The sequence below is a fragment of the Acomys russatus genome, chromosome 2 (genome assembly GCF_903995435.1).
Source record: "Acomys russatus chromosome 2, mAcoRus1.1, whole genome shotgun sequence".
In the NCBI taxonomy this organism is placed as follows: domain Eukaryota; kingdom Metazoa; phylum Chordata; class Mammalia; order Rodentia; family Muridae; genus Acomys; species Acomys russatus.
Genome location: NC_067138.1, coordinates 55,185,401 through 55,212,808, shown reverse-complemented (window position 1 = coordinate 55,212,808; position 27,408 = coordinate 55,185,401). Strand labels below are relative to the sequence as shown.

Here is a 27,408-nt window from a genome sequence, read left to right as displayed (position 1 = left end):
CATCCACATGGCAGCTCATAACTGTCTGTAACTCCAGTTCCAGGGGATCCGATAACCTCTCACAGACACACATGTAGGCAAACACACCAATGCACATTTAAAAAAAAAAAAAAAAAAAAGGCCGGGCAGTGGTGGCACACATCTTTAGTCCCAGCACTTAGGAGGCAGAGGGGTGGATCTCTGTGAGTTCTAGGCCACCCTGGTCTACAAAGTGAGTTCCAGGATGGCCAAGGCCATACAGAAAAACCCTGTCTCAATTAATTAATTAACTAGCTAACAATAAAATCTTTCTTGAGAATGCAGTTTGTGTAAGTTAAAAATGTCGCAAAATAATTTAAATATAAACAGTTAAAGGTGTTATCTTCTTTGGTATCTTCTCAAGTCCTATGTTTATGAATGTGCAAATCCACGACATTATAAAGTGTGAGAATCACCACAGCAGAGCACTCCAAGGCTGTGTGCATGTTTCAAGGCACCGCCGGCACCATGCAGAAAGTCAGACTGCCAACACTGACCTCGGGTACGTAACTCACTCATCCTCACTGCCAACAAGTCCGTATCATTCGGTGCTATGACAGCATCTGCTAGAAGCCAGAGACATAATGGGGAGTCCAGGGCAATGCTCATGACAACAAACCGAGTAAGTTTATGACATGAAGTTTAAAGTATGATGAGCATAAGCAGCAGTATTATCAAGAAGAGTGGGGTTCCCCAGAGGAAGGCATATAAGGCGAGGCAATACAAACAAGCAGTAAGGTGTGAGCACGTATGTAGAAACAAGGGACTCTAGTAATGACTACATGCAAAGTGTACCCATTACAAAGTGCTCAACAAGTCCCTAGAAAGCAACCATACAGGCACCAAGACTGTCAAGGTGAACTAGGCAGCCTCAGTCTCTATCTGGAGGACACGTCAATCTACTAAAGGAGAAGAATGTTAAACATCGCTGAAATTCAATAAATGCTCTGGGGCCAGCGCAGCTTACCTGTCAGCAGGCCTCCTCCAGGAAAGAAGCATACCTAAGTGGCACATGAAGATAACACGAGAGAAACAAAGGGAAAGCACAAGTGCAGCCAGTCACTCACGTAAGCACACGCTTAAACCACTTCAGTTTGTACCTCTTACCAAATGCACCTGTCTACCCACAGAATGCACCACTCAAGTTCTCAAGTTCAAAAACAAAACACAGAGTTGAAGGGATGGCCCGGCAGCTGAGAGCACCAGTTGATCTTCTGGAGAACTGGGTTCAATTCCCAATACCCACACAGCAGCTAAGTGTGACTCCAGCTCCATAGGGATCTAGGACCCACTTATGGACTCCCCCAGCACTGCACATACATGCACAGAAAACATGCAGGCAGAACAACCAAACACATAAAATAAAAAATGAACATAAAAAGTGTTCAAATAAGTAAAACACTACTTGGAAGCGAAGGCATGTGGACCTCAGTGAGTTCATGAGTTAGCATGGTCTACACAGCAAGCTCCATACCAACTAAGGCTACTTAGTTAAGACCCTACCTCAAAATAAATAAATCAATTTAATTCAGTAAATCACAAATTTCATTTTCCTCTTCTAAACTTGTGCAATGTTGGGTTGCAGAACAGCTCAGGGACCTAGCAAGCAGAAGAACATGTGTTCCATCCCTAGTTCAATCCCAAAGAAAAAGGAAAAAGACAAAACTCATACACAACAGCAAATTGTTTATCTTTAAATACCTCCTAAACTGTTGAATTGTTACAAGCATGAGTGACAGGCAGTAAAGACAAGAGGCCGTATCTTTTCATTATGACTCTAGTATAACCCTACAGATGCTAAAACCTTAACATTACCAATAGAAATATATAGATAAATACTAAAATATGAAGTATAAAATAATACCAACTTTGAAAGTTGAGTAGAAATAAGAATGGATGAATGTACTAATACTTGCTCAGATGTGCATAAAGAAACTATGCAAGTATAAGGACAACCCTAACATGTGGTGAGGCACGAGAGCACAGTCCTATTCCCAGTATGGAGAAGCAGAGGCAGGCAGATGTCAGTGAGCTTGAGGCTAGCCTAGGCTATACAAGGAGATCCTAAAACTTCATAAAATAAAAACAACTGCAGAGAAAAACTATGGAGAGGCTTGACCTATATATCACTTTTGGATTCATTGTTGCACTGGTGTTGAAAAGATGAAACTAAGATATAATGAAACCACCATAAACTTTTCCTTACAAAGCTACCATTTAGCCAGGAGCAGTGGCACAGGCCTGTAATCCCTCTACTCGGGGAGACAGAGACAGAGGCAGGAGGATCTCTGTGAGTTCAAGGCCAGCCCAATCTACAAAGCAAGTCCAGGACAGCCAGGGCTACACAGAGAAGCTCTGTCTAGCAAAACCAAGGGGGTAAAAGCTACCATTCATGTCTCAACATTAAGAATAGACTACCAATAAAAAGAAATGTACTGATTTGTTAGGTGTTTAACTGTCATTTATATGAGGATCAACTTTCTGTATTTTCACCTTCAAAAACATCACTAATTCTTTCATTTTTAAATTAAATTCTTTCATTTTCTAAAGTCATTATTTATATTTACTTCCCCTTTCTTAAGCCTCCAACATGCCAACATGACCAGTTGTTTTTAAGATGTACAGTAGTACAGGAAATATATACATATACACATACATATCCAGCTAAGACTGACTGTAAATTAATTATCTATAATTGCTTATTTTTTCAACAAAATTCACTGGGAGGCATATATTATCTAAATTATGAAAACTAAGAATGTTTTTATCCCTTGTTTTTCTTACACAAAGCAGCTAAGAATTGCTATGTTCTGAAAATTGAACAAAAAAAATATTTTTAAATGAACAAGGTGTATTTTCTTTTTTGACATTTTACTATTACGATTCCTCAGAAATGGTTATATTTCTCAATTGAAAAAAAATAACACAGTTCTGAGGTGGGGGTAGGGAGATGACACTTTTCCAGTCTGCCAGGAAACAGGGCCCTTCTTCAGCTGAAGGCCTATCAAAATATGCAAGCAAATGTCATGGAAACAGAAGCTCTCACCATGGCAACACCACCCTGCTAGAAGAAAACCACTGTAATTCGTCATGTACTTCAAGACAAGGCATTTAGACTAATTCCAGTTTTCATTTTATAATCTATCTATAACAGTCATTAGATCTAGCAGTAGTAAAAATTTAATTAAATTATTAATATTTTACAAGAATGAAATATTAAAAGCAAAGCTGACTAAATTTAAAAGCAAATTGATTAATGCCAAAGACATAAAATCAAGCTGTCTAGCTTAAGGAAAAACACAGAAAATAATTATATATATAGCCACTACTTTAAACACTCAAGATTCCAAATACAAGCAATTAAGTGATTTACTAACCACACTTTCTACTACACAACAAAAGTCGTTTTTCTAAAACTAAACAAAAATATTTGCAAGATTTCTAACCTTGCCTCAATATAGAATCTACTCTATACCATTCTTTTATTTTTTTTTAATTAGTTGCATAAAAATTCTTGTCTAGCAATGTCTCCACAAGATTAAAGTAAAGCCAGGCCAGCTTCAGTGGCACCCGCATTTAACCCCAGCACTGGGAGGCAGAGTAGGAGCATCACTATAAATTCAAGGCCAGCCTCGTCTGGTCTACAGAGGAAGATCCAAGCTGGAGACAATTTTTTAAACGTTAAATATTAATCAATCTAATTATTGTCACAATTAAAAGTACAACATACCACTTAAACTATCACTAAAACAGCTTTATAAAATCTAGTAAATAAATAAGACTTAATGTTAACATCAACTTTGTAAATTAAATGATTTAATAGTTACCAAGTAAAAGATCTACTACTTATATTAAAATGTCAAGTTACCACTTGAAACTATTTTTCAGTAACAAATCACAAAATAATGAGTGATTCTAAATGGCAATTAATTATAAAAATTAACTGTCTAGCTAGACCTTTTTGGTTCAGACATACATTGATAATAGCAGAGGTTCAATGTGAAAATGGATTTTAAGAACAATTTCAGTTTAAAGGCTTGAACCCTTAAGAGGAAAAATAGGTTTATATAAAAACTAAAGTCATATTCTTTAGATGAAAATACAAATTTTTTCTTAAAATATTTAAATGTTTTCTCAGGTATAATTGGCATTTCAATTTTTAAGCATTGCTCTGTTGTTGTTGTTGTTGTTATTGTTGTTGTTGTTGTTGTTGTTTTTCAAGACAGTGTTTCTCTGTGTAGCCTTGGCTGTCCTGGGCTTACTTTGTATACCAGGCTGGCCTCGAACTCACAAAGATCCGCCTGCCTCTGCCTCTCTTGAGCACTGGGATCACAGGATCACAGGTGTGCATCACCATGCCTGGCTTTATTTTTATGTTATATGTATCTGGGGGTGGGAGGGCCGCGTGATGAAAGTGTAGGTGCCTGTGGAGTTTAGAAGAAAACAAGAGATGTTCCAGTAGCTGGAGTTACAGATTGGTCTGAGTTGTCTGACATGGGTGCTGGGAACCAATGTCGGATCCTCTTCAAGAGCATGGAGTGTTCTTACCCACTGAGACTCTCTCCAGCCTGACATTTCAGATTTTTTCAAACTGGTATTTACAAATTGTTTGTGTCCCCTGAAATTCCAAAATAAAACTCTAACCCCAATTTGATGGTATTCTAAGGCATTAGAAGATGGGACCTTTGGAAAGACAGGGCCAAACAAAACTCCTCACAACTGTATTCTGGCCTCCAGATGCCCCCTGTGACTTGTCCCTGCCTGTACCTCATCCCATCCCCACCCTACACACACAAATAACTGAAGCACAACAAGACCTTTCCAGGAACTGGATCGGTGGTGAGAGTATTAGTTCTATTTGAGAATGAGCCCAGGTCCGGTCTTCCCACACTTCAAAGGAACACTGTAAAACAGCCCTCTATGGACCAAGACATGAGCCCTCCCCAGACAGCAATCTCTCAGTACATAAACCTTGACCTTCTTGACCTCCACAAATAAATTCTGCTCTTTAAAACTACTCAGTTTGGGGCTGGAGAGATGGCTCAGAGGTTAAGAGCACTGACTGCTCTTCCAGAGGTCATGAGTTCAATTCCCAGCAACCACATGGTGGCTCACAGCCATCTATAATATGATCTGATGCCCTCCTCTGGCAGGCAGGTATACATGCAGGCAGAGCACTATATATGTAATAATAAGTCTTTAAAAAAAAAATGTTTAAAAAAAAACTACTCAGTTTGCTAGATTTTGTTGCAGCATCCACATTAAAACACACTGTTTGTATATAACACAAGAAATTTACCTTTAAATTAAAAAGAAAACTATCCTTTAATAGCAAAACACATGGGGAAACAAAAAGGCAGCATGTAATGAAGAAAGAGAGAGCTGAGATGTCTGAGGCCTGAAAGAGAGCTACCTGGGAGGCTGAGGCAAGAGGATCACAAGTTTGTCTGAGTTATACAGAGACTTCAACTGGGCAGGCAAGTCAGTAAAATCTATCTCAAAACAAGGAGTAAAAGGAAAGTGAGAATACAGCTTGTGCAACAAAGTACTTGTTTGCCATAGGGAAGGCCCTAGATTCTACTCCTGATAGCAGAAGAAAAAAGAAAGAAAAAGGAAAGAAAAAAGGAAGGAAGGGAGATGGGGCAGAAGACTGGCATTGCATCTCAGTGTAGTAATGCTTACTATATGTGAGGCCTGGGTCCCACCCCTAAAACTCCCATGCCCAAAAAGAAAAGAATAAACTGACTCTGCTGCCTAAGGACAATCAGAAAACACTTTCAATTGAAAAAGACTGGGTGCTATGACTGCAGAATAAAGAAAAGACTGGTAGGAAAGAGAAGAATAGATATCCCCAGACAGAATTTCCCTCTAGTTCTCCAAGCAAATAGAATTGCAGCTCTGAGTTTGGAAGGTAAAGCAAGACTTGTGATAGTAAGAAGAAAAAGTGCCAGAGACGACATCTACATTTCTGGTTAAGTTATTGATGCACAAGAAGACCAGTTTATACGGTTTCTAAGATCAGTCATTTGAGGACTAGAGATAAGAGTTCAGCTCTACAGGGCAGCAGGTCGCTAATCAGAAAGCAGTGTCTGAGTAGACTCAGACAACTAAATCTAAAGTCCACAGGGAAGTCACTGACTGATGGGAGGGAACTAAAGCCATAAGTGTAGATGCCATTATTAAGGAAAAAGAGCAAAGGTCCTGTCAATAAGCCTCAAGACACTGAAATCTAATGTTGTAAAGGATGAAGGGCTGAATGAAACAGAAGAAATGGCAAGTCTAAAAGCTTATGGTATTACCAAAGAATACTTTAAGAAACAGTAAGCATATAGACTAACAGGAAAGCAGGGGGTCTCAACCTCCCTAATGACACAACTCTAATATAGTTCCTCATGTTGTACCAATCTCCAACCTTAAATTTTTCATTGCTGCTTCATAACTGTAATTTTGCTATTAATTATAATGTAAATATCTGATATGAGGAATATCTGGCATGCAATCCCTGTGAACAGGTAGTCTGACAACCCTACACAGGGAGGGATCATGCCCCACAGGTTGAGAATTGCTGCACTACAGAGCTTCTTGTTTTCGTTTTTGTTTTTTTAAAGCTAAAATGTGATCTTTATTATTCAATGAAGAGGCATCACTAGCAACCTTTCAAAAGTGCAGCCATGAGCTGTGCTACATAAAGTAATTATGTTTGAGCTGCTGAGGTGCTTAAGATTGCTCCCCACTGATTCCATGTGCAATCTGCAGGCACAACAAATTTTGGAGGTTTTGGACCAGTTGACCAAATCCTGGAATTACCATTTTCAGCACTAACTTTCTATGATTTTGAAAATTATAGCCTGTTGTGATGATTATTAACTACTTATTTTATTCAAAATCTGATACTAGCAAATTTCCTTTTATAAATGGAGTATTCTAAGCTTTTCTTTCTCCATTAGATCCCAGATTCACCTTTTTCTTTTTCTGTTGTTGTTGTTGTTGTTGTTGTTGTTGTTGTTGTTGTTGTTTTGGGTAATAGCCTTGGCTATCCTGGAACTCTGTAGATCAAGCTGGTCTTGAACTCACAGAAATCCACCTGCCTCTGCCTCCCAAGTGCTGGGATTAGAGGTGTGTGCCACCACACCCAGCTTCATCTTTTTTTCTTATAAAAGTAATAAGCAACTTTCTGGATAACACAAAGTCATATTTCTAAAAAGCGCTGTGCTAACAGGATGCCTCAGTAGATAAAAGTACTGCTGCCAAGTCTGAAAACCTGAGTCCAATCCCAGGGCTCCCATGGTCCAAGGAAAGCTGAGCCCTGAAACAAGTTGTCCTCTGACCTCCACAAGCCGACTATGGAATGCATGCTGTATATACTTATGTACATAAACATGCACGTGCGCGCGCGCACACACACACACACACACACACACACACACACACACACACACACACAAATAAGTAAAATGCCCTTTAAATTGCTTTAAAAAACAACAACAACAACAACATTAAATGAAAACGTAGCCATTTCTTGAAGCTCTTTTGCAGCCTTGGCCTGATGATAGCAGCTACTTCAGCATCAGCACAGATGCCTTTAACATTTCCTCAAAATTCACAGCAGTGTCTCCTTACAGCAGAGCATCTGCCTCCTAAGTGACTCAATACAATAATTAATGTAACAAAACAGAAATAATTTCTCGCTACATTTTAAGTAATTACTACCAAATATACTTTAGCCAAGCAATTTTTTCACAAGTGTGTGTAGGCAGATGATAGACAGACAGACAGACAGACACATACATACACACATACTTATACTCATCAGTAATATTATCTTTCAACATTCCTTTCCCTTTGGAATATTTGTGGTACCAAGAAAAGACTGCGGTAGAAAGTCAAGCTTTGAGCACCTTCATTCTCGCCTCCATCAGAGGAGAACAGCAGGAAGTATGTCTATTCTACGCAAACACAAAACGGAAGCTCTGACCTGGAAATTCAAGCAGAGGAAAACAAACCTGAAGTTTAAGGGGAGAGCTTGCCTTCTACAGACTGGAACTGACTATATCTCTTTACCTGTCACATTTAATTATGTGCATGATTGTAAGTGGACATACGCATGTGGACATACGCATGTGAGAGGCTAAAAGATGGCACTGGATGCCCTGGAGCTAAAGGTACAGACAGTAGTGAGCTGCACTGTGGGGTGCACAGTGAGAACAGTACTCACTCTTAACCTCCAAGCCATTTATTTCTCCAACCCGTTATTTACCTTTTTTACCCCAGGATCACTGACAGCAGGAAAATGGCATCAGAGCAGAGACAGAGGAGCAGGCTGGCCGGACAGCAGAAGTCCTAAGGACAGCACCAAAGCAAAGGCTCTGACGCTGGGGCATTTCCCATTCAAAAGCAAAGGGCAAGACTTGCATGCATTTTAATATCTTAAAAAGAGCACCAGTAACTTATGTCATTATCTTCTCATAATAGTATATCACAACTCCTTTTCAATGAATAAAAATAAGTTCATCAAAGTCCTAGACTTCTGAAAAAAAAAAAAAAAACTTAGAAAGGCTGGCAATTTTTATATTAAAAGGTTTTGGTCTAGCTGGGTGGTGGTGGTGGTGGTGCTGGTGGTGGTGGTGGTGTACACCTTTAATCCCAGCATTTAAGAGGCAGAGGAAGGCGGATCTCTCTGAGTTCAAGGCCAACCTAGTCTCCAGAGCTAGTTCCAGGACAGCTCAGGCTACACAGAGAAACTCTTGTCTCGAAAAACTAAAAAAAGGGGGGAAAGTTTTGGTCTAATCAAAGGGTCCAAACTTCTCAGTTAGAACTTGATTTTAATATAATGCCTAACAAAGAAAAGCAATTTACAAATCTTACCAAAATTTTTATCAATTACTAATACCAGAATCAGAAATTATGCTGGACACCAGGACTAATGTCTAATTACTATGGCTAATAATTAGAAATGTCATGGTAAACTATAATAATGAGAGTAAGGTTAAAAATAGGTCCCTAAACATGTCAAGAATCCATGCATTTTAGATCATATAAAGCTCATTTCTGTATACTAGGAAAGCAGTACAGTACAGTTTGGTTTGGCTTGGATTTTGTCTTTTAAGTCAGGTAGTTTCTGTTCTTTCAGGAAGCACTCTTAACCCTGCACAGGGGCAAGAACATCTAGTTCTGGATCAGTGCCTGTGTCAAGTGAAATCCCCACCCTGCTGACAATACATGAAACCTGCTTGCTTCTCGGCATTCATGCTCTTCTCTCTGCTCCCTGGGAGATGCCTTTGGCAGTTTGAGCCTCAATAAATCTTCCTACAGCATTCCTTACATTTGGTGCTGAAACCCAGAGGGAGCAGGAATACTGGACTGCCCACAGAAGGCCCTGTCCCTCCTAACCAAACCAAAGTGCTCCTAGGTGTGGATCACTTGCTTCTACCGGTTCTTAGCACCCACCACATTAAGCTCAAAATTTAGAGTCTGCCTCTTCAGGGGCTTCTCTACTCACTCAAATCTCCCATCTCTCTTCTACTACTTAATTTTCTCTGAGCTGCTTATTCGGTCCTTATGGGTGCCCCATAACATGTAGGAGGGATGTTCCTCTACTGATCAGTCTACTTGGGAACACCCTAAATTGAAATTCTTGTTGCCAAGGCACTTAACCCCATAAGTCTCTCCCACCCCCCAATCTGGCTCCCGGCTGTCTCCCTGTTTGCTGTATCTCAGCTCACTCCTAGAACTTACCCTGTCTCTAAGCACAGCTAGCAACTTGTCTCCCCTGCCTCCTCCTAGAAGCTGCCTGCCCTGTCTCTGCCCCATTCACTGGCTTGCTGTGTCTGCCTATGGCTCCTATGGAGAATACTCACAGAAGCCCCACAGGTACATCAGGCAGCTTCTCTTCATCCTCGTGGGCCTCTACAGTACTGGAGATTGCAGAACTTTGTTTGCAATGCCTCTCCCGAAGACGGCTGTCCAGCCTGTTCTCACAGCTCATTCCTGTGCGCACTTCCCATTGAGAATTAAAGCCATGACTCCTCCTCTGCCTCTCTCATCTCTTTTCCTCCTCAGACCCAGGTTCCATTCAGGCACACTGTTGTACAGCAAATGCCCTCAGTGGTACAGACTAGATAATCAGCCTTAATGGCCAAAACAATGGCACAACCAGTTTCCAAAGTCTCACAGATTGTAACGACTTCTGCCACCATATAAACAAATGATGCAAGCCCCCTTATCACTAAGCTTTCTCTACTGTCTACCCTAGCATCTTGTAAGCCTTCTTGTTCTCTGCTTGCTCTAGTTTCTCACTCTGATCACTAAATTCACACTTACAGAGATTCAAAAGTCTTGGAGTATAATTAATGTTAAAATTAAAAGTTGGCACTGGAGATGGGTTGTGGCCTTCTTTCTCTAAACTAAAGCATGCTGGTTTAAAGTTTCTCCCAAAGTCCCTACCACAGGTCAGACAGGAAGGAAAGCAAAACAGAACCGCTCAGGAAGGACATTATGTGCTTTACAACCACTAAGAAATAAACTATTCCAATAGGGATTACTGCTGTTGACCTCATACCCTTCTTCTTGGTTTTATTTAACTTTATAAATACTCCCCTCCTGGAGTAGGGGTTAAGCGAGAAGGAAGGAGGAATTGGAGGATATAAGGGATGGGATAACAACTGAGATGTAATATGAATGAATAAATAAAATAAATATAAATAAATAAATAAATACTCCCCTCCCTTATATTTCTAAAACTTTTGCTAAAATATAAAGTTTATTTCAAAATTTGTAAGACCACTCTGCAAACTTTCTGAATCTCAGGATTCTTAAGTTCATTGGGTGTGGTTTATAAAATCTGTAATAAAAATAGTTTAAAACTTATAATAGAAAGGATAAACAAATCTATACATAGGTAATCTTTATTCATTACAGCATACTTATATATAACTTAGATTCAAGTCTTTAGGAATACAGATGTCATTTGTTTTTTGTTGGGGGAGCAAGAGTGTTGCATAATGGGCTCACCGTAGACTGAATAGCAACCATGTGGCTTTCATCTTGGCTGATAACAGCACCAGGAAGGAAACCCCCATTTGGCTGGCAGCTATCTTTAGTTAGGTTAGGAGAGAGGACACCATGCGACTTAATCGCCATCTTAGTTAAGGTAAGCACACGGCACAAACCAACTATGGCAATACCCATAAAACAACAAACGCTGCTGAGGCCTCTGCTTATCATTGTATCTCCTTTTATAGACAACACCAGGTCTCCAAGATGGTTTGTTTTATTTTCCCTACATTAAGGAGACAACAGCAGGCCTCCAAGATATTTTGGATTAGAATAGATTTTTGTATAATGATGTTTGTCCTAAGAGTGAAAAATAACAGACGAAACAAAACCATGAACAAGGTTAAGGGAAAATAGGGCTTAAAAACAACATATGTTTGATGATTAAGATTTTTAGATTCCTAAAGTTATAATGGTCTGCTCAGGTTAATAGAAACTGACTTAGAAACTTACATCTAACCCAATGTCTTTACTATGTTCAACACCAAGCTTCTAAAACTGTTCTGTATAAGAAACAACATATATGAATATGGTTTATGAATTCCTGTGCTCCATTCAGGCTAGCAAAAAATGTCTAGTTGCTTTGCCTTTGCTAAATCTGTCAAGCTTTAGCTATATGGATAAACTAAGTCATACGAAACTGATATTCTGTAAAGGTACTGTTTATACATTACAACAACAACAACAACATCTATTATTGTTGTTGCTGTTGTGTTGCTGTTCTTGTTGCTGCTGCTGCGTATTATTATTATTATTATTATTATTATTATTATTATTATTATTATTATTATTATTATTATTATTATTATTATTATTATTATGCACCTTGCCTCTTCAGGAGAGAATTGGTGAAATAACCTGACAGTCAGATGGATTTCCTCAGGTGTCCTACTCAAGCCTGCTGACTTTGAGCCCCTGTTATGGAGCAGCATTCTAGAACCCTCTCTTCTCAGGTCCCTAGCCAGGGGACTCATCACTCCATATTATCAACAATAGGCTAGAATTTTAGGTCCAGAGAACTCCCACGCCCCAACGGCAGTGCTGGTGACATTGTCCCAAACTTTGGTCAGGTAAACAAGATTGTCATCAGGAATACAAGCCTAAAAGGTCTCTGATTATTAGAAAAGTAGAACTCTTAAAGTGGTCTCTGTCCTCCAAGAATCTCCTCCCTTAGTCTTCTCACAAAAGTCAACTCAGCGAGGACACCTGGTTAGGATCAATTCTGGACAGTTCAGAAGCCCACTCTGCTGGCTATCATAAAATCGTGTAGAGGTGACCTTCACTCCCACTATATTGAGGTGGGCTCCATATATTCTACTGTTAATTGCCAAACCAACAGTGAGCTAAATGCTAGTAGATTCTGGTATTGTCACTGCTATTGAAGAATCTCTTGTCTCAATGTTGTATAAAAATTACTCCCCAGTTATCTCTGATTGGTTAATAAAGAAGCTGAAGAGCCTATGACTGGGCAGAGGAGACAGTAGATGGAACGTCTGTCCCAGGCTGGGCGTCCCAGGAAGAAAGAGAGAAAGGGAAGATAACGAGAAGGTTGCTAGGCCATGAGGAGCAATAGGCCATGAGGACTAAGATGGAAAAGGAGAGGCTAGGGCAAGACTAGATAGTAAGTAGCATGGGCACATGGCTGGGAAGTAAGCCAGGCCACTGTAGACGCATTGGAATAGATCGGTATCTGCCTAGGTATGGTGCTTGAAGCTTATTATAAATATAACAGGTCTCTGTGTCATATTTGGGAACTAGAACAGACATAGAAAAAAAAAAACCTTAAGTCAAGAAATCATGCTTGGTTTTCCACCGTTCTGTTCTTCTCTCTGCTCGCCAAGAGATGTCTTTGGCAGTATGAGCCCCAATAAATCTTTCTTTCTGCTCACAGAGCAGTCTAGTTCATTAGTTTCTCTGGCCATTACTTGTATCTATAAGTACCTTTAGATAAAAGAGGTAAAACAGGTTTGAAAAGAAGCTGGCAGTACACAACAGAAGCAAGGAGTGGCTTTAAAGCTCTAGAAAATGGAAGAGACAAAAAAAAAAAAAATAAATAAAGGAATATTCCTGAGCCAGGCAGAGCATGGTCCTGCCAAGATGCCATGAGAATGGCCATAAACTTCAGAGTTATGAGAATGTGGGGCCAGAGTACCCTTGAAACAGGAGGAGTCAATCCAGAACAGGAATATGGTTGAGTCATGTCCAACCTTGGAAAGTCAGGAGAGCGGTAAGAGTAAGGACCAAGCCCAATAGCACAAGAGAATATGTTGTTCGGTGTTAAAATGTCCACAGGAAATTAATGACAACTAACCAGTACCACAGTGCAGTCTAATGTTGCTTTTTTTTTTAACCATTCTCAAAGGGTTCTGTAGTATTCAAATACTATCAGTATTGCCACTTACTAATTTTCTTTTAAACTGATTCACTTTAAAACTTAAACCTTTATTTTTAAATGAAAACTTCACACCAAATGGCATATCATTTATACCATAAATTATTATACTGCCTACCATAACCAGTGAGTGCTTTTAAAATTAAAAAAAAAAAAAAAAAAAAGATGGAAACTAATGATGCAAATTGCAAGAAATACACAACTACTTCAGTTGTGTAGTTAAGGAAAGTTAGGTCTACATTCCTCATCCTCCCCCCTCTTCCTCTCCTTCCTACTCTATCCTCACTCCCCCATCCCAACCCCAAATACCCCAGCTGCAAGGCCTCTTGAGACTATCTTACTGTCATTGCTCAATTGTTACTGCATCCACAACAGTACCTCAGGGAGGACTGTTGAGACAGGCAGTTTGGGCTGTCTTACTGGAGCAGACAATCCCAGAAAGAGCTCATACATTTCTAAAGAATGTCTTACACTGCAGGTACACCCAGCAGCCGTATCAACCTCCTCACACCCCACCCCTCACACCACACCTGCCCGTGCCCAAGCGAGCCCTGATCAATTCCCTCCCCTTTATACAACCTGAAAATACCAAATTCTATCTGGCATTTTAATAGTCTGAAATACCAAACTATATCTTGCTCTTTGGACACCTTATACTACTTTTGATGAACAAAGAGTAAATATTTTTTCTAACAAAAAAAAATTCAATGTACCTGTTATAATGGCTTAAATATGAAACTAATATGTATTTTAATAAGTAAATCTTTAATATATAAATTACTTTATTATTACTATATCTTTACCAGTATTCATAACTGATAAATATTTAGGACAGCATCTTTTCTTGTCTTAATTACAACCTTCTAAGCAATCACTTAAAATTGTTTTCTAAATTTTGTAATGAAAATAATAATATTAAGATTAAAGTATGTTGCAAAGATTGTTTAAAATGGATGTGGCTGTAACTAAGATGATGATAATAATAATAATAATATAAAGGTTATAAACTTGAAGACCAATTCAGTACCCTCAGATAAGAATAATGCTTGGTTTTCTACCACAGTAGTTCTTAAGGATTGATTTGCTCCTAGTAATGCTTACCAAAAAGTAGCTCAAAACAACAGAAACTTTGTTTAATCATTTTACTAAACAGGCATTTAAAACCTGTATTACTAAAGGACGTTTGAGGGGCTATATGCAAACCTACTACTGTAGAAATTTCCTAAAATATACACACATACAAAAGGCATCTATGGTGGTTTGGATGAAACTGCCCCACCCTGTGCCCCAATACGCTCATAGGGAGTGGCACTATTAGGTGTGACCTTGTTGGAGGAAGTGTGTCACTGGGGTAGACTTTGAGATTTCAAATGCTCAAGCCAGGCCCGGTCTCTCTCTCTTTTCCTGCTGCCTGCCAGATGTACAACTCTCAGCTCCTTTTAAAGCACCATGTCTGCCTGTGTGTACCATGATTTCCACCATGATAATAATAACAGACTAACCCTCTAAGCCAGCCCCAACTGAATGTTTTCCTTTATAAGAATTGTCATGGCGTCTATTCACAGCAACAGAAACTCCAAGACAACATCTAAATGGAATCACCAAATAACAGGGGAGACAATGCCCCAAGAGGACATCTTTTGCCAAGTGAAATCGCCAGTGACAGGGATGGTTACATCTAGCTAGGCTATGGGCCAGAGAGTCCCATAAAAATCCTCAAATAGCTCAGGCTATTTGCCAGGGCTATTGGTTATTCTCCACAAACTGATGGTAAAGACCTATCGCTAAAGACAACACCTTCCTACCTCATTGAACACAAAGCAGTCAAGGTGGTATCTACCTATAGGCTTTGTCCCTCCCAGTCGTGTTCATGGTACTGGAAGGTACTCTGCATGATACCAGATGAGAAAAGTAACCATCAACCCACTACAAACCCTACAATTTACTATGGTTAGCTGCCTGCAAGATATACTGGTACAATAGTGGCACATCTGTTGTAGGAGTAATGAATCATCTAACTGGATGTAAGGCCCATGAGACAGAACCCATGCCTGACACTGCTTAGGTGGCCAAGAAAACCTGAGACTAGAAAGGCACAGGCCTTAGGGGAAAAGCAATTGTTCTTTATTGTTGTGCTAAAGGAGCATAGCAACAAAATTAGTCCTAATGACTTTCTGCTATACCCACAGATCAGTGCCTCATGCAGCCATCATCACAGAAGCGTCCCTTTGAGGTGTATTGGGAAATAAGACAGACACCACCCCCCAGACCCAGACCCAGACACACACACACACACACACACACACACACACACACACACACACACACACACACTGGTGATGTGGAGAGAGTGATAGATTTTGCAACATTCAAGTCAGAAGTAGGGTATCTTCATCAAACTCCACTCCTCAGGGTTCAGGATCTATGTGGAAGGGGAGGACCAAATCCCCAAGAGCCAGAAGGCATGTATGACTCCAAAGAAACAGTGGCTTCCAAGACACAACAGGACTGGTGCACATATGAACTCACAGACTGTGGTAGCACTGCACAAGCTCAAGCCAGACAGGGTCCCCGGACCCACTCCTAAGGAAGAAGCTATCTGCAATTCACACCTGCTTACACAGGAAAAGTATTTTTCTCTGATGAAGTCTCATTAACCACACTAACACAAAACAAACTCAATGGCATTTTGTAGACATCTGATCTCATGCTGCTTTGTTTAGGCACTGTTTGTCTTATTGGATGTTGCTTATTATTTCTTATAGTTAGTGGTTTTGTGAGGTTTCTGTTTTATATGTGTGTTTCTTTTCTTTGCCTGTTTCATTTCTTTTCTATTTCCAAGACAGGGTTTCTATGTGTAGCCTTGGCTGCCCTGGACTCACTCTGTAGAGCAAACTGGCCTCAAACTCACAGAGATCCGCCTGCCTCTCCAGCCAGGTGCTGGGATTAAAGGCGTGCGCCGGCTCCTGTTTGTTTTCTAAAGTGAGAAAGAGAGATCCTAGAGTAGGGTGAGTGGGGAGGTGGGGAGGATCTGAGAGAAGCTGGGGGAGAGGAAAAGCATCATCAGAATCTATTGCGCATGGAAAAAAAATAAAGAATAAAACAATGACAGTTGGAAATCAGAATAAACTGTGTTTAAAGAGGGAAAACAAAAAGAAAACAAAAACCTATAGTTAAAGTTTAGTATTATATGTTTTCCCACTGAACGAAGTCTTTCTCTTTTTAATAATAAGTCATTGTTTTAACCATTTAAAAAAAGTCTTTTAGAGAGTTAGGCTTACTTAAAATACCCCTACTAAATTAGTGATTGAAACCCTTGTTTAAAAAAGAAAAAGGAAAAGAAAAAGAAACCTTGTTTTAATGGACAAATATTTAAATTGGCTTGTAAAATTTAGTCTATTAGATAACAAATAACACAAAATATTGTAAAAAGACTTTATAACTAAAATTCAAAATTAATGTCTTCCTTAAAAGATTAAAAAAATCAGATTATTTCACATCAAAGACTCCATTTTTATGAAAAGATCAGGATTGTATCAGGTACGTCTAACTCAAGCCTAGATTATAAATGGTGAACTTTCTCACGTTATCTGAGTGTACATTCATGTAGACTTTGAAAATTCTGAATGATGCTCATCTTTAACACCACTGGCAATCAGGTACACTGAATTGATAAACATTTCTCACTTAGGATACATAAAAACATATTAAAAATATTTTTCAATTATTTTTTTAAAATGTTTATGATATTTAATATTCTACCTAGCATACGTCTAAGTGATAAAATAATACAAATTTTGGTTTTAATGTTACAAATGAAGATATATGTCCTTTCATCTAATCAGACCATTTTGCTATGACTGCTTGCTTGCCCTAACCCCTATCTTACTCAAAATAAGTGTTTAAAAGATTCAAGTGTTTTCATTGTAGAATAGGGGTGGGGGTGGGGGGCCTGCGGGGGAGAGGGTGTAATTCAGATCAAACAAAATAAAAATCTAGTTTTTAAATTAAACCCATTTACTCTAGTTAGAAATACTCAAAGATTTGCCTTAACTCTTCTCATTCAAAATACAAAAGATATAAACCTCTAATAACAATATCATGCTTTTATATTTTAAGTACTTATGTTTCTTGATTTAATTAATACCCAAAATGCCCTATAGATAGCCAGGATTTGAAAATAATTAAATAATGTATATTCTAGTAATAAAAGGTGGGAGAATGACAATACTACAGTGACTCCTTCCAAAGTCCCATTTCTAACTCTTAAATATTAGTAAGATAACTCATAGAATACAAATAACTAAATACAAGGCAAAACATGAGCAACCTAGTTTTTAAAGCCAGGTAAATTTTGGTTATTTTAAATACTTTTCCTTTATCTGCTACCTTTACTTCATTAGGTCAAACTGTGTCTAAATTACTTAGTTTTAGATATAATAATCCTTTTTTACATGTCAGATCGAAACTGGATCATGGTACTAATAGTCTGAACTGATCCACTGAGTTTCTTTCTTAATGGCCTTTACCAGTTATTCCTCTCTCCTGAAGACTGCTGTCCTACCCGCTTCTCAGCCTCATTTACATGAGATCACAAGAATGAGATTTCCTGGCTACAAGATACTTATAATATTTAATAATGTTTGGCCACCTGCATATACAAAATGTGATGCTTAGAAACTACTAATGAAAACTCCTGGGGGGTGGGGGGAAGCTGTGTCTACAGAGACTGACTGACTGACTGCCTGGAAATTTAGCAGTGTGGGAAAACTGAAATGGTGCAGGTCCAAACGCTAGCTGTGTGACAGGGCAAAGGCTCCTCCATCTTGTCTCAGCTGAGGCCATCATTGGCTTAATCTGAAATTAACACACACACACCCCCGCCCCACTTTCCTTCTCCACCATAAAAAGTCCCATGGGAAAGTACCCAACCCTGTTCTAGAAACTTGGGGTTGAAATGCCCCAACTAAGTGCATGTTCTCAGCTGCTGTTCAACTGCCTGCTTGCTTCCCTTCTCCCTGCAGTTGCCAATAAGGATGTAGTTTTCTTGTGTTCTCTGCCTGTAAAAGTTCCTTGTCAAATGCACTCGAGGCTTCTCTGGGAAGTGCTTCTCTCCACACAGCCACCAGAAGCTTGGTACAGAACTTTGGTCATGCTGCGTGGTCCTTAGGGACACTACTCCTACAACACTTGGAAGTCCCACCAACATCCGTTCAAGACCCTGTCAGTTTGACCAACACCCAGGTCTCATCTTAGACTTCCTCGTAGAGAGTGTAGAATATGTCCCAGGGTTCCAGGAGAGGAGAAATTGGTGCTTGCTGGGGTGCAAGCCCCTCTGACACTCTAAATTTTCTTCAGTGAGAGTCATCTGGTCTGTCACCTCCTCGGGAAGTTAAGTCTGGTTAAGGCACCTTCTGTTTGGGCACATGGAGAGGTCAGACATGGCTGCTAATCAATCTGGTATCTGGAATCTTTATGACTTGTCACTAGATTCCCCCAGTCTGTTCAGGTGTGAATGCACGGTGGCCACCCCTAATCTGTCTTACTGTTTTTGTTTGTTCCTGTCCTGTTCCTGTCTCTTCTGATCAAGTGTGCTACTTGTTGTGAATTAAGATCCAGAAAGTGAAACTACCACCATCTTTGCTTCTAAACAGCTCACTCCTTCACAGGGACACCTCTCGATCCTTAGTGAATTACAGCAACTTTCTTTTGACGTTCAATGGCTGCCCGCAGGTATATACAATAAAGGTCTGAGCAGTATGGCTGGTGGTCATGAAAACTGGCCAGCATGATCAGTTTCCCTACAGAGATGTTTGGTTGAGTCTATTACAACAGCCTCCTTTATGGCTCAGAATCTGCTCCCTTAAAGCTGGTATCAAGGGTCTGGTAGCTAAGCCCCAAGGGGAAAAAGCACCAAAAATTCTATCCAGTGACCCAGAGCAGAAAACTACCTCCACGCTATGTCCCTGAATGAAGGGTGGGCCTGTCCCAAGTCTGGGCTCCAGAGGCCTTTTCTTCTTCCCCTACAAAGCCTCCCCACATTAGTCACAATGACCCCAATTATGCCTGTCCCTAAATCCAGCAGGGGTCTCAACTCCCATTCCTGATGCCCTGGACTCCCCTGACTCAACCTAGACCCCAGCAGTCGCTGCCGCCCTTCTTCCCCTCCAGCAAGTCCTCAAGATTCACTCCTTTGAGCCGAAGGATCCCAGTGAGAAGCCTCCACTCCCATTTATGGTCTATGTCCCCTTCTCGATCAGTGACCTGTACAACTGGAAGTCCTAGAACACACCCCCCTTTCTAAGAAACTGTGGGCACTTACCTCACTCAAGGACTGTTTTCTTTTTTATACCCACCAGACTACCTGGGATGACAGCCAAGTTACTGGCCACCCTGTTCACATCAGAAGAAAGGAACTGCATAAAGCAGGAAGCTATAAAAGCAATCCTGGGATCAGAAGAGGGATCTCTGGCTGATAACACATTACATTGAAGCATATTTCCATCCAAACAGCCCCACTGGGATCCAAACACTGACCAAAGCAAGGGAGCACTAGAAACCCACTGCTGCATGGAAGCCCACAAACCTGCCAAAGGAAGTGAAATTGCACTGGAGACCTTGGAGCATCCTGCTGTGTTCCTAGAGCACATTCTAGAGGTTTACCATGCCCATGTGCCCAACAGACCAAGAAGCAATGGGGAATTAGTGGGTGCCCAACATTGCCTTTGTCACTCAGCTGACCCCAGATATCAGAGGGATTTGAAGCTATGGATAGGCCCAAGTTGCTGGAGGTAACACAAAAGGTGTTTAACAACAAAGACCCAACTGAGAACCAGAAGGATAAGAGTCACACTGGGGCCATAGTGGTAGACTTAAGAGAAAATCCAGATAAAAGGCAGTCACAATATGTAAGAAATGGGCCAGGAGACAAGGAGACCACCGTTAGAGGAAGCCCAATGTGCTGACTGCAGAGAAAAAGGACACTGAGAAAATGAGTGCCCTAATTGGGGAGGAGAGGCGGTGTACAAGCAGGACACCTAGACAGGTGGGAGGGCCCAGGCTCTGACACTTTAAGCTCCCAGGAGGCTAAGGTAACACTTAAAAGATGAGGGCAAAGCAAATGACTTTTCAGTAGGCACCAGGCTGACATACTGAGTCTTTAAGAAGCCCCTAGGCCCACTACCTGTTCCATCTACCGAGGTAAGGGGTTGTAACCTAACCTTGTTCTTGGTCATGCCTGATTACCTCCTACTCCTGTCTGGATGAGATCTTTTGCATCATCTGAGAGCCGCCATCACCTCCTCTGATAAGCTGTTAGGCTTTATCCTGCAAATTTTTGGTGGCTTGCCTTCTGTTAGAGGAGTATCTCCTAGCTGAAAGTCCTGTCCTCAATCAAAAGACACAGCTGGACCATCTCTCAGATTTACAACAAAGATTCTCAGAGGTATGGGCACCCAACCATACTGCCTGGAACTGGTACAACACCAAGTTCTGATAACTATTTAACTAACCAGTTCAGCTAACCCTTTCCAGATTAAATAATACCCAATGACCCTGGGAACAAAAAGTGGAGCTGCAGTCCATATTTAGAGAGACAGGCATCCTAGTGCCCTTCCAGTGATCCCAAAATACACCTTTCCTACCTGTGAAGAAACCTGCTACCTCTGATTATAGACCTGGCCAAGATCTAAGGAAGCACATAAGAGGGTCAAGACCATCCACTCCACTCCCAAACCCATACACTCTCATGAGTCTGAGCCTTTCAGAAAAACAGATATACACAGTCTTGGACCTGAAGGATGCATTCTTCAGCCTCCCTTTGGCAGAGGGGAGTCAACCCATCTTTGTTTTTGAATGAACAGACCCAAACACAGGTTACAATAGGCAACTTACAGTGACCAGGTTTCCCCAAGGTTTAAAAACTCTCCAACCCTGTTTAAAGGGGCACTAAGTTCTGACCTCCTTCCTGCCCTTCCAAGACCATACTCTTAAAATATGTAGGTGACTCCTCCTGGCCTCTGAACCCGAAGGCTGTAAAAGGGCCCCTGCTGCAAGAGTTACAAGATGATAGGCTACAGATCATTAGCTAAGAAAAGCCAACTTTGCCCATCAGATGCTACCTATCTCAGAAACCAGCTGAAGGGAGGCAAAAGAAGCCTGACCGAGACAAGGACTGCTGCGTCCTTCAGGTCCCAACTCCGGAGACTAAGACACAGGCTCTCTCAATAGCACGGTTTGGGAAAACAGGAAGGCCTCCATACACTCGGACAGTGAGACTGAACAAAAGTGTTTGAGGCTTTAAAAACAGATCTGACTTTGCCTCCAGCCCTAGCATTTCCAGATATCTCAAACCCTTTCCATCTGTCCATGAAACAAAAAACAGTGCAAAAGAGCTTTTAACCCAAACTGTGGGGCCACAGAAACACTCTTAGCATACCTCAGCAGCCACAGGATGACCCACCTGTCTAAGAGCGGCCACAGTTAATGCTATTCTAGTAAAAGAAGCAAACACGCTAACCTGGGTTAGGATCTTATACACAAGTACCCCACCGGTGAGGCTTGCCCGTGAGGACCAGCAGACCACTGGCTGTCTAAGGCCTGTGCAACCCAGAGTCAGGCACTACTCCTGAATCACCCTAAGTCCAGTGTGAGAAGCCCACAGCCATAATCCTGCTGCCCTCCTGCCTGACGACAGCTGGCAGGTACTCATCCATGGTCTAGGGGAGTCCACCCAGACCTAATGGACATCCCCACAAGAACCCTATGCAGTATTATAAACGGATGGGATCAACTTCATTAAGACAGAAGCAGGCACAGGCAACTGTGAATTACCTACCAGATGTGGTGCTCAGAACCAAACTCAGTTCCTCTGGAAGAGCAGCAAGTATTCCTAACCACTGAGTCATCTGTCCAGCCATACACCACTGTCTTATAAGCAGTCCTTTGTTGAGTATAATGTCATTATGCAGCCATGATTGTGATTCAATCAGTTAATATGGGTCTCTTTTCCATCAGTTTCCCCAAATGAGGCATTTTCCACAATATAATTTTTTTAAGGTTAGAAAAACAGGACTAGAATTGAAGGACAATACAGCTAAGAAGCTATGAACTATAACAATGAAACAATACACACCCAATCTGAAACAATCACAAAGATTAGGGACAAGAAGAATTTAAAAGGAAGGTGCTGAACCTCAATCGGCTTCATGATCACTGAAGATCTGAAGGCCTGTCACTCCTCCCTTAGGACTCCGCCCCCTCCCACACCTGGGAGTTCTTTCACTATTGCCCTGCTCTGGGGATGGAGGGAGACACTGCACATCTCTAGTAAAAATAAGTAATAGTAGGAAACAGTAGAAGGGATGGTTTGAACAGTGATGTGGAAGCTCACAGCAGCTAAGCCCTAAAAAGAAATGTGGAGATGAAGGATGGTATCCATTTCATATATATGACAAGATAAAAAAACTTTCAAACTCCAAGCACTTTGATCAATAGTCTTAAGCAGCAATGTTTACTTACTGTGCCTTTCAGCTGCCTTCTGGATTGACACTAAAGAGCTAGGTCTGAATCATAAAACTGTAGCAGGTAATAAGCACGGTAGAGACTACTGGGAAAGACTCTAAAGCGCTAAATAGGACCTAAAAGCAAAAAGACTGGCTCCTAAAACATCAAGGTTTCAAGGACACTTGAAAAAAACAAAAAAACAAAACAACAACAAAAAAAAAAAAAACCAAAAAAATCAGAAAACACAAATCTCAGTGAAGTACTTATCCATGAAAAAACAGTAAACAGTATGAGATAATTAAAAGGAATCCCAAGCAGAAAAGCTATGCTGCAAGGCTAAAGAAGGCAGCAAATTTCTGAACATGTCCCTTCAAACCCAAAATGGAGCTGGTATACTAAAAAGTACTGCAAAATGTCAGTTCTGGCTCAGGAAAGAAATACTGATGATCACAGTACAGGGCAATGTCTAGCTAGAGAAAGAAATGCGCGCGAAGGGGTGGGGGGTGCATGACCCTGACTAGAATGTGAAAAGCATTAAGTCACCATGAAAGTAGCAATACTGACAGACTTGGTGGCATCACGCCTGTAACCCTAGCACTGGATAAGGAGAGGCATGATTAGGAGTTATTTTAAGGTTGGCCCTGGCAGCACAGCAAGTTGAGGCCAGCTTATACTACATAAAACCCTGCCTTTAAAAACTGAAATAGAATACAAGGGATGGGATAACCATTGAGATGTGATAAGAATAAATTAATAAAATGAAATTTAAAAAAGAACTGAAATAGAAAGGAATGGAAGAGGGTGGGAAGGAGAAACATAATCTCACCATAGACAGAAAAAAACACTGGTTCCTTAAAATTAGCTCTTTGGAAAGAGCTAATGTCAATCCAAGTCTGGAAGAAAATAAGCAAAAAATGCAGCTGCCTGCCAGGCATGGTGACTTAACACTTGCATTAGTAGGACTGATGACAAATAACAGGCCAGCCTGAGCTATGAGATCCTGCTTCAAATATCCAACACGGCAGTACATCAAGTGTCAAACATGGCGGCAAACTCTACTTACTACCAAAACAGAACTCACAAACACTTACAAACTAGCCTAACTGAACTTAAGGATCAGAATAGCAGCGAGATGATGATTTATTATACTGATTGTCTCCAAATCCAAACTCTAAACTATTCCCACAAAAAAAACTTTGAAAATAAGGCAAATGTTTCTGAAATTTGACTGTTAAAGCAAACACCTACAAATATTTACGAAAATTCTGACCAATAGGGAGACTTGCCTGAATAGGTATCAATTACAAAGCTCTAACAAGCTCTAACCTCTCTCTCTACCCCCTTCTACCCTCTCTCTACTCTCTTCTTACTCTTCTTGTCTCTGCCTCTGTCTCTCTCTGGGGTACGCCTCCCCCCTTTCCTTCTCCCCGCTCCCCCCATTCTCATTTAATAAACTCCTCTACAACAAAAACAAAAACAAAAACAAACAAACAAACAAAAAAGCTCTAACAAAAATCACAGTTAACCAAACAGGAAACAGAGTTATAATCCAATTGATTTTACTAAACATCCCAGAAAAAAGGCTTTCTGTGTTAATTACTGTCTCTGCTGAAACAAAGTATCTCACAAAAACAGCACAGGAGGAGAGGTTGGCTTTAGCTCACAATTCAGAGGCCAGTCAGGGTTGCCACTGACTCAAGGGCCCCCTGCTGGAAGCCTGTCTGCATGCACAGTCTACAGGCAAGCCACAGCACAGACCCCTGTACAGCCATTTCTCCCTTAGCCACATCTTATACAAGTATAGGTCTGAGCGATGAACTTCAAACACTAAAATGTTCTATTTTTACTGTTATATTTAGACTACTTCTTTTATTCTAGAAGATTGAACCTGAAAAATAATGGAACTCAAAGACCCAAACTCCACCTTCCTAAGAGTATCCTCTACAATTACTGTCCCTCGCTTCCACCTTACTCCATTTCTCCTCCTTCAACCGCCAAAGTGAAGATTTTTTTCCTCCTCTATTTAACAAGGGATCCTGAAAAACACAGCATCTTGTATCTAAATATTCACTAAAGGTTTTACTATATATTTAAGGCAATATAATCTAGGGTTGAATGCCTAGTGCTCAAAATTATTAGTTCCTTTTCTTTGCTCCAGTTGCCTAATTTGATGCCTCTGTAACCCCTCAGTAGCTCACTCAGGAGTCCTAATTTCTTCTTCTTTTTTTTTTTTTTTTTAATATTTTTTATTTAAGTTTTAACGTATATGCATTGGTGTGAGAGTGTCAGATCTTGGAGTTACAGACAGTTGTGAGCTGCCATATGGGTGCTGGGATTGAACCCGGGTCCTTTCGAAGAGCAGGCAGTGCTCTTAACCACTGAGTCATCTCTCCAGCCCCCATGGGGTCCTAATTTCTATGGACAGAGTAAACGAGGACGAAATGCAGCAAACGGGAAGGTGTTCCAACCCAGGATGTAACTCCTGTAGAACAGGTAGTTCTTATACCTGAATATTCAGAGAAACTTCAACACCGTGTTAAAGCACAAATTGGTAGATCTCATGCCAGGTTTTGTTCTGTACTTGTATCTCTGGCCATTTCCTGAAAGGAACTGATTCAGTTCCATGTGACATACTTTGAAAAGTATGTTGTATAAAGCACTAGTTAGAGGATGGGAATTTCCTGGCAGCTCCTGAGTTATTGAGTGGAGAGCAAGTGTCCTGCTCAACACTCTCTACTGTGACTAAACAGGGGCACCCAAAAAACTGTCAGAGCCAACACAGCAGTGCTGAGGAGGCGGGGAAAGCTGGCAGTGGAATTCATCTGACCAACACCATGGTAATGTCCACAAGGAACAAGGACTCAAAAATCATTTCTCTTCACTTTCTTCTTCAAAATCTTTTATATTTTCCTCAATTGCAAAAAATCAAGTTTTAGAGATACTAATACTTAAATGGTATAGCAAGCCACAGGAGAAAATAAGCATCTCATTAATGTTATTGGAAGATTTCTAGCAAAGAAATATAAATTAATACTCATTTCATATGAATTATTTGAAAACTAATTTCTTTTAAATTTAATGATGAAAATGTTCATACACAGATGTGCACACACACAAATGCACACACGCACACACTCATGCACTCACATGAACTTACTCCAATAGGCTGAAAAATAAGTCCATCCATTTCATGACTGACTACTTTGGCAAAATTTCCTTCCAGGAGCTATAAAATAAAAATATATTCTTTAGAAATATAATGATCATTTAAAATTAACTTCTAAGATTTATGAAATTTTCTGTAACATTTAAGAACCGAGAAATGAGAGAAGTAGAAACACTGGGTAAAACTCTGTGATTTTTAGGTCCCAATTTGTGACTTCATCTTTGTTGGCATCTCATTTTCCAAAGTCTATTCTTTAATTTCTCTAATATGAAAATAATACTTATTAGAGTTTGAACATGCTTGTTTCCTTTAAGGTTAATATATGCTCAGTGACAGATAATCTGAGGAGGGTTAAGATGATGCATGTGTTTCAGAGTCGTTTCCTTTTGCTGTTGGGTCTTGGTGGTTTGAGACAGGCTCTCACATGCCCCAGGGTGACCTGTAACTTCTATCACTCCCACCTCCCTGCCACAGAGCTGAGAATACAGAAGGGCTCCAGCACACCCAGCTAGGCTTCAATTCATACAAATGACAAGGCTCTGGAGAGAGACACCTGATGATGGTTATACAGTAATGCAAATGCACTTACTGTGATTAAACTAAATAGTTAATAATAGTAAGACAGCAAATGTTACTGTAATATTCTTGAAATTTCCCTCTGGTTTTTGTTTATTTTGTTTCCCCTATATCAGTAAGTGAGCAGAGTTGGTAAGTTGGGATTCTCAGAACCATTACTATGCAACATGACCATATTTTAGGACTGTTCAAAACTGCACACATTTCTCTTCAATTCACTCATAGGTTTTAGGGATACACATGAGGAGGAAACTTCACCTAAGTAAAAATTTACTATATATTAAAATCTTCAACTTACTATAAATAAAAAGGAAAATAAACTCTGAAGTACCAAGAGTAAAATAATCACTTACATTCCTTCTGGACATTAAAAAACAATCTTACAATTTTGTGGAATACATGTAACATTCATCTAAAAGGGAAAATGAAATTAACACTAGGTAGACTGACTGACTTAACTTAGCCCAAATACTTATAAATGATGGGAAAAGATTAAAACCCAAATATGGCCTTGATAATCTCTAAGCCACAATATGGAAAGCTGTCCAATGTTCAGAACCTAAATAATGAACTCTAAGAATCTATGAATAAAAAAAATCAAAACAAAACACTTTAAAGCACTTAGAACTGAATACGAACAAAATTATGGTAGAATATTTGGCAGATCGCACATAAGAGAAAAATTTGGTACACTAAATAT

At 40.2% G+C, this 27,408-nt stretch overlaps 1 protein-coding gene across 4 annotated transcripts in view; it reads right to left on the bottom strand.

Moving 5' to 3' along the window:
• Rngtt (RNA guanylyltransferase and 5'-phosphatase) overlaps positions 1-27,408 on the bottom strand; it is a 225,192-nt gene that overhangs the window by 133,336 nt on the left and 64,448 nt on the right. For all 4 annotated transcript variants that reach the window (XM_051161361.1, XM_051161353.1, XM_051161338.1 and 1 more), the window contains one exon: positions 26,124-26,192. In XM_051161361.1, coding sequence (XP_051017318.1) covers positions 26,124-26,192 — 69 coding nt within the window. The remainder of the gene's footprint in view (positions 1-26,123; positions 26,193-27,408) is intronic.